At 41.4% G+C, this 12,154-nt stretch overlaps 1 protein-coding gene across 1 annotated transcript in view; it reads right to left on the reverse strand.

The window, feature by feature from the left end:
- Positions 1-12,154, reverse strand: part of TPH2 (tryptophan hydroxylase 2) — a 111,347-nt gene that overhangs the window by 40,993 nt on the left and 58,200 nt on the right. Inside the window, exon 8 of the mRNA XM_037515247.2 lies at positions 8,659-8,785. Coding sequence (XP_037371144.1) covers positions 8,659-8,785 — 127 coding nt within the window. The remainder of the gene's footprint in view (positions 1-8,658; positions 8,786-12,154) is intronic.

Below are 12,154 nucleotides of genomic sequence, written 5' to 3' on the forward strand. Positions count from 1 at the left end.
CAGAAGGAAAAAGAAAACTATCGATGGTTTCACTTATAGCAGAAATATAGGGAACTCAATAAGACATCGGTGTAAAAAAATAGTAACAGTACAAAACACAACAAAGCAAAAACAGACAATTATAAATCAGAGACATCCTGCAGGGGAGGAGGAGGGAGAGGGATCAGAGGGAGGGAGGAGCACAGGGGGCTGAGGTGATGATGCACGGGTGCCTTGGTGAAGGAAACTCTATAGGGACTACACCTGAGGGGGTGGGGGGAAACAAATATTGTTTAAAAATGAACAATGACGTAAAAAAATAACAAAAATTAATTTAAAAAATGCTAATTCTCAGGTCCCAATCCAGACCTGCTGGACCAGAATCTGTATTTTAACCAGATTCCTGGATTATCAAATATGCATTACAGTTTGAAAAGCACTGACCTAAAAGATACAACCTTTGCCTCACTTCCTATTTACTATCGATTGGGGTGCTGTAAAGTTAGGTGTTTACTTGTGAAGATTAATAAGTTGTGCTATTTTTGTCCACTGGACATGCAAAAAGGTTATGGTTGTTTTTGGTTTTTTGCCCTGGAGAAGATAAAACATTTTTCACCTTATTTTAGGATTCTTCTTTTCAGTGATTCTATAGTCTCAGTCCCTCAAATTCTTCCTTGAAGTAGATCCCCATTCTGCATTTCCCTCACAACGAATTAAATAAATCCTTAACAGGGCCTCCCTGGTGGCTCAAGGGGTTAAGCACCACACTATGAAGCAACCTGCAGCCTCTGCAGCACGAATTCGATCCCTGGCCAGCCAGGGAACAACCCACATGGAGAGCAGACCTCTCCTGTCTCACCCACTGCTCCCCTCAGCAGTGTACTTCGGTCAATCTGCCTATTCTGTTTCCCACTCTGTCTCTGCTGAATCCTCTCATCCACCCACATCTCTGGCCTATACCCCAGCTCTTGTATGCATAAATAAATAAATCTTTTAAAAAATAAATAAATCCTTAACACATGCTCTGTGCATACAATGTGCAATGAATGACAATCATGCTTGCAACTATTTAAAGTTATAATTCAAAACCACTCACCCCTCAACTTCAGTAGGATACTCATCTCCAGCAAACACTGAGAGCCATCTTTTCTGGGAAAAATAGTCAGTTGTCCAGCAAACATTAATTGAGAACATCAGCTATGATGCAAATATGCATCTAGGAGAGACTGGTCCCTCAAGGATGATTTAGGCTAAGATATAATCTAACTTTTGATACTAGGGCTGCCAATGAGAGCCTACAATTCTCTTTCAGTTTGCAAACATGATTTTTGGCCAGAGAAGATTTTGTTTTGCTCTAATTTTTGCATTTGGAGGCATCTAGATCTCCACAGGCTCCAAGAGCCCTTATTACCTTATATCAGGCTGTTTCACACACGTTTGCTACCTAGCTGGCCCCTGAAGGCATTGAAGTTTACAGCCCTCAAAGAAGACACTAATGTATTAAATCCAGTGAAGTCAAAACTACGGTGGGTAATGACTGGCCTAAAAATTATAATAGACACTAAATGGCCCTTTTTGGGAATTTTTGGCCTATCTGTCATGGGCAGAATCTGGACAGCTAGGATTAGTATGGAAAGAGTGCAGCTGCCAAAATCAATGGACTTATTCATTATCCACCAGAGGGCAAATTATTTACATGTACAACAATGCTCTTGAAATACATTTACCAAGCATCATCATCAATTTCCTGAGATACAAAAGAGTTTCATTTAAATGGTTCTCAGGGCGTAGAAACCAGAGCCCACAAAACATCAGAGATAGCTTCATTCTCAAAACTGAGCATTATTAAAATGTCAAAATAAATAAAATGCAGAAATATAGCCAGGAGAGGCAGTAGCTACAGGCTATAGCCTGGTCCTTCTGAGATCCGACCCCAATGTTCAAAATCGGCTTTCGACAAATAGAGTTTGGTGGTGCCAATTAGTCCTAGCAGAGGCTGTTTTCTTCCTTAGATGGATTTGTGAACAGCACATCACAGAAAGTTATTAAGTGTCTGTTTTCACTAGGCGTGACTCTCTTTTTCATAAGTGCTTAGATTCACTAAACACAGGAAAAGCAAGCACTATATAAGCAGAGTCATTAATAATATAAATCTCACCTAGGGTAAAAGAATAATATGGCCTGTCTCATTGTTCTGCATAAATAGTGATTTCTGTGCTTTTCCATTTGTCCTCTCTGTGGCTTTTTCTCCTTTGCTACATCTCATCTCTCATTTTATTCTAGTACTTCTTCAGGGGACTTAATGGGAACAACTTTGAGGAAATCAGCTAATAATACCCCCATTTCTCATCTGGACAGCTAAGAGGCCTAGCTAACCACCACTATCCCCCAGCTGCAGGGATCAGAGGCCTGTCAGTGAGGCCTTAGCTCTTAATCTCTTACTCATTGCCACTGGGTCGTTAAATTAGCCTTCAAGCTTCAGTCCTTAGCTTGAAGGTCATTAATATGCATGTCACCCATTAAGTTGTTTATTCCAGGGTTTACTTTGAAATTGCCTGGCTGGATGCTAACTCTGTCTTCTTTTAAGATCATTTTCCAGCAGTTTTCCATTCACTTTGTTTTTAACTGAGGCATGGGATGGGGTTCTAGAAGTCAACAGCAGTTTTAGTATCATTTCAGGAAAAATCTCCCCAACCTTCTCACACTGTGAGTCTACCTCCTCCATACTCTCCACATCACACAGAAGCAGCTTTTCAAATTTCTCTTTGGTCTGCAAAACACTTTTCAAAGGAAATATGCAGTCTACAAAATAGGAAAGAATGGGAACCGCAAGGCTTGTGAGGGACAGAAAATCAAAGGCTGTTGGTGGGGGGTTCAGGTGATATTGGGAAAAAAGAAACAAGATCAGACAAAACCAAAGTGATACCCACCCTTCCCACCTGCCCCCAATATGCCACTGCATTTGGAAGACAGCTGAAATCTTTTGAGCTGAAGTCTCTTGCAAGTTGACACTCTTTTAGTTACCTTTTTTTATTGTCAAGGCCACTGCAAAATTCCAGGAAGGTCAGCTCCCTTGGGGGACCCGTGATCCTCCCTAAACTTCCCTAGTTACTTCCTACATCAAGAAGCCCCCCTTTGCTTGGCTCCTACCCTAATTCAGAATCCTGCTCTCCAGTATTGAACTCAAAATCACATGCACTTGGGAGACTGGCCTTAAATCTACTTCTCCTACATATCCACTCATGGAATGAATAAAAACTGATGCTGGGCCTCCCCGGTGGCGCAGCAGTTGAGCGCTGGGTTGCAAAGCTGCCCACAGCCTCTGCAGCGCCGGTTCGATCCCCGGCTGCTCCCCGGCCACCGGAGGAGGGTCCCGCATGGTGCGCAGACCTATCCTGCCGCCCACTGTTCCCTCAGCAGTGTACCTCAGTCCTTCTGCCTGTTCTGTTCCCCACTCTGGCTCTGGTGAGTTCTCTCACCCTCCTGCGTTTCTGAATGTACCCAGTGCTTATATAAATAAATAAAAATAAATCTTTAAAAAAAAAAAAACTGATGCTAACTCTTTTTCTGTATTTTTGAGAACTAAATCGTAGGTATCATGAAGCAAGTACATTTGTCTTTTGTCTATCTCTACACTTCACAGTACCAAGGATTGTTCACCACTTAAAGAATATCTATTAACTTGAATTGGCTTTTACCAAAAAGCAGGTAGATTCCAGGGAAAGGACAATGAAAAATAAAGAGGGAAGGAGACCAAGAGAAACATGATTAATGTCCTAATGATCTGTAACAGCAGGAAATGGTTTTGGTGGTCGGAGCTAGGACAATCAATGGCCAAGGGTATTACAATCATGCTAGGGAATGCAAGTTCCTAAAGAAAACTTATTCATCCTACAAATTCACTGGCATTAGTAAAATAGGTTTCAAAGTTCCAGTATTAGTTTTTTTGCTTGCAAGTATAAAAACAGAAACAAAGAGTAATGATATCCCACACACAAAAATGCCCACACCTAATCTCCACAACTTGTGTCGATGTTACCTTTGCAAAGAGATTTAAGTAAGGGTCTGCACCTTGAGATGGGGAGACGGATGTGAAATTTCCAGAGGGGTTCAATCTAATGCCAAGTGTCCTTAAAAGCAAGAGAGCTTCCCCGGTTACACAGTCAGTTAAAGAGATGGGACAATGGAAGAAAGATCAGAGAAAGGCAAAGATGAAGGTGCCAGGAGCCATGACCTGCGTGCAGCCTCCAGAAGCTGCAAAAAGCAAAGATATAGGTTTCCTCTAGAGCCTCCAGAAAGGAGCATGGCCTACCAATACATGATGTTTTTTGTTTTTGTTTTTTGTTTTTTTTTGTTTTTTTTTTTTTATAGAGGCATGTGTTGTTTTTTTTTTTTATTTGTTTGTTTGTTTGTTTTTTTTTGTTTATACATGCACTGGGTACAGTCAGAAGCGCGGGAGGGTGAGAGAATTCACCAGAGCCAGAGTGGGGAGCAGAGCAGGCAGAAGGACCGAAGTACACTGCTGAGGGGAGCAGCGGGCGGCAGGAGAGGTCTGCGCGCCATGTGGGACCCTCCTCTGGTGGCCGGGGAGCAGCCGGGGATCGAACCGGCGCCGCAGAGGCCGCGGGCATCTTCGCAACCCAGTGCTCAACTGCTGCGCCACCGGGGAGGCCCTGTTTTTTGTTTTTTGTTGTTTTATTTTTTTTTAAGATTCATCTATTTATCTATACAAGCACTGGGCACAGTCAGAAGCACGGGAGGGTGAGAGAACTCACCAGAGCCAGAGCGGGGAGCAGAGCAGGCAGAAGGACCGAAGTACACTGCTGAGGGGAGCAGCGGGAGACAGGAGAGGTCTGCGCGCCATGTGGGACCCTCCTCTGGTGGCCGGGGAGCAGCCGGGGATCAAACCAGCGCTGCAGAGGCTGCAGGCAGCTTCACAATCCAGCGCTCAACTGCTATGCCACCAGGGAGGCCCCCAATACATGATGTTAGCCCACTGAGTACTACTGCACTTCGAACCTTATGAAACCACAATAAATTTATGCTGTTTTAAGCCACATGTAATTTGTATGGCAGCAATAGAAAACCAATACCAAAGGTGGCCTTTGCCATCAATATGTCCCTCACAACTGGTGAGCAGGTACTTCCTCCTGAAACTCAGTTCCAGGAAGATTTCTTATTACGACTGAAATCGTCCCTCTTTTCCCGCTTTGCAGCTTGACTGACTTTTTCTCATCTTTCAAGAATTAGCACTTTCTCGCCTCTGAAAAATGTAAGTTTTATCTATAAAAGCTATAAATTTATGAGAAGGATCATGTCATGTTCTTTACAAATATTAGTTTGGATGATGGAATTAATTGATCATGATTTGATGGAGTATAAAGGTAAGGGACAGTAAAACTGTTTTCTTGTCACTGTTTTTAAGAAAGGAGTAAGATTACTTGCTAAGGGCCTCCCCTGGTGGCGCAACGGTTGAGCGCTGGGCTGCAAAGCTGCCTGCAGCCTCTGCAGCACCAGTTCAATCCCAGCCACCGGCGAGGGTCCCACATGGTGCACAGACCTCTCCTGCTATGCCCGCTGTTCCTCTCAGCAGTGTGTTTCGTCAGTCTGCCTGTTCTGGCTCTGGTGAATTCTCTCACCCTCCCGCGCTTCTGACTGTACCCAGTGCTTGTATAAATAAATAAATCTTTAAAAAAAAAAAAAAGATTACTTGCTAAGATCCACCTACATTCACATTCATAAAGTACACCTTATTCTTTCTTTGGACACACACAGAGAGAGAGAGAGAGTCTGGCAAAGTTGTATCCCAGTCTGTGACTGTTCAGAGAGAAGAAAGCAATGCATTCATAGCTGATCAAAAGTACAAGTTGTAGGGGGTCAAAAGCTAAACCAGAAAATTTTAAGAGAAGTTTTAAAGGCCCAAAAAAGGTTCCAAAATATGGAGTTTAAAGCCAGAGCCAAAGTTTGAGAATTAAATAACAGAACTCATAGTGTGATGGTTTCAAAATATGTTTTCTGACTCTCCTTTCTCCAAAAATGAAGCCTAATTTCTCTCCTCTCGAGTGTGAGCTGAAGTGAGTCCCTTCTAATGAACAGTATGTGATCAAATAATGAAAGGCATCACAACTCCTCCTACATTCTCTCTCTCTTTCTTTCTCTCTCTCTCTCTCTCTCTCTCTCTCTCTCTCTCTCTCTCTCTCATCCACACATAATTTCCTCAGTTTGGGGGATTTTTTACGCAGTAATAGACAGCAAATAAATATGCAGGAGATAAAATCCCTAGGGCAGAGTTTACAAATCGGAAATCAAGATCCAGATTCAATCTACAAAAATATTTTCTCACTCATAATGGTAGCTTTTTATATGAGCCAAATTGAAAAAGTCATTAACTTAATTTAGAAATCTAGATTGCCCATCTCTCTCAAGAATTTGGAGATATGGCAACACCAAACCCTGAATCCCATCAGGCAACCATGAGTGGGAATTGAGGACCAACATTCCGCTGCTGAAAAGCATGCCCTTCCAAATTACCACAGTCCCCACTAACCCCTATCCATCACCACAGTGACACCAACAGCATGGCATTTGTATTGCTGTTACTCTTTTAATAGAGAAATATTTCTCAGTTCCCATAGATTTATCAAAAGCAGAAAACAAAAGATATTCTGAAAGAGCCATGTTTTTTAAGGAATCTAAGAGAAAACTTTTTTCTTGGTAGACATGAAGAATATTCCTACATGTGTAATATGCTATCAATGTGCATCTGTGTCAAATATATACAAGTAAAGACCCCATTATTTTTTTTCTCCAGTAACTTTGCTCATTTAGGATGATAGACTGGTCCCTGTAGATAAGTAAATTTGCTATACCTGCTCTTTCTTAACCTCTTTATGTTGGGTTTATTGAAAGGCACATGAGCTTGCTAGACCTAACTCCTCAGCATCTTGAACTGGAGCTACCCAACATTATATATTTCCTTTCATATTGCTTGTTTTGAGAAGAACCTTACTGAGATCACAGCATCTAGTAGGTTTTTTTTCCTGGTCTTTCACTTACAATAATTGTTTAGCCTGAACTTCTCATTGCTGATTCAAATTGTGTCTGACCACAGTCATATTGACTAACGCTCTGCTTTACCATAAAAGCATACTTTTTACAATATTACTAAAATTTCTAGGAAATTAACATTGAATTAAAATGAGAGTCAGCAAAATACAGCACAAGGGCCAGATCTGGCCCACCACCAGCTTTTGTAAATAAAGACATCTTTACAGACACATCACCTAAAGCAGTGATAGTGAAGGCAAAGATAAACAGCTGGGACTACATCAAATTAAAGAGCTTCTGCACAGGAAAAGAGACAATAACAAAAACAAAGAGAAACCCCACCAACTGGGAGAACATTTTTGCACCCAACACTAATGATAAAGGACTGATAACAAAAATCTGCAAAGAGCTGATGAGACTCAACAACAAAGAAAATAATCCAGTCAAAAAATGGGCAGAAGAGCTAAAAAGAAACTTCTCTGAAGAAGAAATGCAAATGGCCAACAGGCATATGAAAAAATGTTCAACATCATTGTAATCAGGGAAATGCAAATCAAAACTTACCATCTTACACCAGTGAGAATGGCACATATTAAAAAAACTAGCAACAACAAATGTTGGCGAGGGTGTGGAGAAAAAGGAACTCTCCTGCACTGCTGGTGGGAGTGCAAACTGGTCCAACCACTATGGAGAGCTGTGTGGAGATTTCTGTACCTACTAAACATAGAGCTTCCATATGATCCAGCAATTCCACTCCTAAGTATTTACCCAAAGGACACAGAAACATCAATTCCAAAGAGCACCTGCACCCCTATGTTTATAGCAGAACTATTTACAATAGCTAAGCTTTGGAAACAGCCCAAATGCCCAAAAATAGATGATTGGATCAAGAAGATGTGGTACATATACACCATGGAATATTACTCAGCATTCAAAAAAGATAAACACATGCAATTTGCAGCAACATGGATGGCGCTGGAAGGGATCATGCTCAGCGAAATAAGCCAAAAAGAAAAAAAAAAAAAAAAAAATACCGGATGGTCTCACTCATAGCAGGAATCTAGAAAACTTAAATAAGGGACCAAGAAAATGAATAACTATAAGAAAGTGAAAATCAGAATCAACAAAAAACTATGAAACAGAGACACTTTTGGGGGGGGGTGGGGGCGGGAGGGGAGGGATTGGGATCAGAATGGGGGGGTTGCAATTGTATGGGGAATATAAAAATAAAATTTATTATTTTAAAAAAAAATTTTAAAAGAATATAAATACTCAAAAAAAAAAAAAAAAGAAAGACAACCAAATTCATTCCTTTATATTTTGTTCATGGCTGCTTTTGCAACACAGCAGCTGAGCTGAATAGTTATCACAGACACCAATGACCTGCAAGCCTAAAATATTTTCTATCTCGTCCACCCTTGAATAAGAAGGACAAAATACAAATGGGGGAGGAGAGGTTAACAAAATAACAACACACTGCTTCGGAAGAGCACAACATGGGGAAAGGGAAAATCACTACTTCCTCTTGAGAACAGTTGCTTTGTAATTCAGTCAATAGCTCTAAAGCTTTCTTTACCTTACAAATAAATGGACATAAGTAGAAAGAGTTTTTTAAGCTGATAACAAACTCACTGTGGCTAGTTTCTGAACATCTTCATCTGATGCTCCCAGAGAGGCCAGGCCTATTTCTTGTGAAAATTGAGCAAATTTAGGATCCGCAAGTAGTGGAACATGTCCCAGGAGTTCGTGACATGTGTCCCTGACAAGAAAAAACATCACAAGGAAATGTTACACCAGAAGCTTTAAACCACCACTGGTAAAACAAAACTTCAAATCTTATATAGAACATTGTTACTATAATTACTGTTACCAAATTTTATCACTTTTAAGACTTTCAAGTACATTTTAACATGTCTGGAATCTGTATTACCTTACAATCAATGGTATACAATATTTTTAATATAATAATGATTACTATTTTCAAGTGCTTACTATATGCCAACTACATGAGAAGTATTTAACTATATATATTTATATATATATATAGATAGATATATATATATCTCTTTTAGTCCTAGGGAGAAACTTAGAGAATTAGTTTATTAGTGCAAGATCCTATAGATCAGGGGTGAGTAAACTAACGTACTATCCCAAATCTTTTCCACTGCCTCTCTTTGTACATAAGGTTTTATTGAACACAGTCATGCCTGGTCATTTATATATTATCTATGGCTCCTTTTGACTAAAACAGCAAAGTTGAGTAGTTGTGACTGAGACCACATGACCCACAAAAACCAAAATATTTACTTGCTAACACTTTCAGGAAAAAATTTGCTGGCTGTTGCTACAGATGGTGATAAAACCAAAATCTGAATTCAGCTTGTCATGATTTCTAAACTCTCGCTCCTAGCCCTGAATTGCACCTCACACGTGCTACATTTTACAGGCCCTGGGAAAAAGCAGAGAATTGTATTTTCATTATCAGAGTGGCTTCCCTGTTGACAATTTATCTGCCTATAACAAGGAATCCCATTGTGTCCATGGACTGGAAACCCTCCCCAGCCCTCTGCTTTGGTTGCCTGAATTTGGTAATAATAGAAACTCGGGACCTCACTCATTTGCCTGTTTTCCTCTAGAGCTGGATGGCCAGCTGAGAGTCACAATGAAGCAAGGCAGATGCCTTTCTGAGACATTGCCATGTATCATGCACTGTTGCCTGATACCAGGCTATAATGGAACGAATTCCCCTGTGGCTCTCTGGAAGTGGATCAAGAGGAAGCAATATTTTATTTTCTTGACAAAAACTAATTAGCTAAGTAGTAATTAAAAGATGTTTCCTGATTTCACCTGGGATCCTCTGAAGTGTATCACTTCAAATAGGTGCTAGAATATAAATGCCAGGTGTTACCACCATAATTAAAAGTATAGAAGAGGGTGGGTAGCCATGTGGTTGAAACAAGTGGATGGTCAAGGGCACAAGATTGATGGCCACATAAAACAGATGGTATTACTCAATCAAAAATCTTATTCTCACAGCTAAAACCACATTCCAAGTCTTGACCAGCCATTTCACAGACATATCAGGTTGAAAGAACAGTCAGCTGAGACTATGTGGACACAATAGTATTGGTAAAAGAAACTACAAATTCATTCCCTATAAACTGTGCCAATAGCTTGTTTTTTGAATATAAACTGAATTTCTGGAAAAGAATATGTTTGTTGGTTATTCTCTACTCACAGTATTTAAGACTGAGAATAGATTCACCAATTTTAGTGAATACAGGGAATTTAAATGTTATTCAAGCCCCTAATTTTTCATATGAAGAAATTAAAGCTAGGAGGAGAGGAAAAGAAAGCCTCCCTGGTGGCGCAAAGGGTTAAGACACAACCTACGAAGCTATCTGCAGCCACTGCAGCACAAGTTTGATCCCGGCCAGGGAGCTACCTACATGGCGCAGCAGACCTCTCCTGCCTCACCCGCTGCTCCCCTCAGCAGTGCATTTCAGTCAGTCTGCCTGTTCTGTTTCTCACTCTGTCTCTGGTGAATCCGCTCAAAACCTTCCCACATACCACCCACACCCACACACACCCCTCTGGCCTGTACTCCAGTTCTTGTATGCATAAATAAGTCTTTTTTTAAAAGACTAACATTGAGCACCCATTTCATGCAGGGAACTGTACTAAATAGTTTTTATCACCCTAACAATTTAATCTTTAAAGAAGTCTTTTAATTCCCACTTTACAAATGGGGGAACAAAAATTCAGTAAATTTAAGCATTTTTCCCCAGGATCACACTATTAATAAGACACAGAAACAAGATTTAGAATCAAATTCCTTTGCTCAAAGTTACTCTGTTGTTTTAACTTGCAAGTGTAGAGTAAATGAAAAGATGCAGTGAAGGAGGCACGCCTTCATTGTAGGGACAGATTTTTTAAAGATTTCTTTATGCATACAAGAACTGGGGTACAGGCCAGAGGTATGGGGTGGGGGGATGAGAGGATTCCCCAGAGACAGAGTGAGGGGCAGAACAGGCAGATGTACTGAAATACACTGCTGAGCGGGCAAGACAGGAGAGGTCTGCTGCGCCATGTGGGTCGGTGTAGCTGCAGGAAGGCCACAGAGCAGGTTTTCTATGATCCGGGCAGAGGGGTAAAGGAGAGGAGTCCTGGAGCCCTCAGTGGCTTTTGCAGGCTTTTATTGGGATTTACCAGGTACATGGCAGGCAGGGGTGATGGGGGAACACAGGCCTCCCAGCCTCCAGCAAATCTTCACTCTCTCTGGGCTCTCCGGCATTCTCTTGTGCCCTCTGCTTCTCTGCCCCTTTCACTCTTTCACTCTGCTGTTCCCTTCTTCTGCTGGTCTGGTCTCTTGCTCTGTTCTGCTGGCGTTCCCGTGATGCTGCCCTTATATGCCCAGTCTCAGCCCAGGTGCATCCATCTACATAGGCCCACACCCTACTCCAGGTGTTGCCATCAGGCATGCATTCAGGACCGCAGGGTCCATCATCTATCCTGATGGCGGGAGGGCAGAAAAGCTTGTTACTTTATCTTACCCTATAGTCGGCTCCCTGGCCGGGGATCGAACTCGTGTTGCAGTGACTGGCGCTAGCTTGATAGCCCTGTGTCTTTAACCCCTGCATCACTGGGGAGGCCCAAGCAGAAACAGATTTTAACCAAGTGGGTGGGCACAGTTTAAAATACTATGACTATGCCTTACATCCCTTTTCCTGACACTAATCCTCAATCTTCCAAATGACCTGAGGAGTCTTAAAGAAAAAATAATAATAAAAACAGTGGTTGGGCCCTTCTAAAAACCAATCTAATCAGATTCTTTGAGATGACCTGAGCATTTGTATTTTTTTTGAAAGGTCTCTAGGTGATAAGAAACAACTAAGGTGGCAACCTAATCATAACTGATGATGTCAGGCATTCTGCCAGCAGAGTTCAAGCGGACATAGTGCTTACTACCTAAAGCTGAATGAGGGATTTTGAGCTGCCCAAGTTTAAACCCCCTAGAATTATATCAAAAAGTGGTGATAAAAATTTCACTAGGCATCTGATTCAGTTACAGGCCTACCATGTTGTAGTGGTAGGATGGACAAGGAGCAGGTTCTGTATGATTCTAGCA

The sequence above is a fragment of the Talpa occidentalis genome, unplaced genomic scaffold (genome assembly GCF_014898055.3).
Source record: "Talpa occidentalis isolate TD23 unplaced genomic scaffold, MPIMG_talOcc4v2.1 talOcc4.16, whole genome shotgun sequence".
NCBI lineage: Eukaryota > Metazoa > Chordata > Mammalia > Eulipotyphla > Talpidae > Talpa > Talpa occidentalis.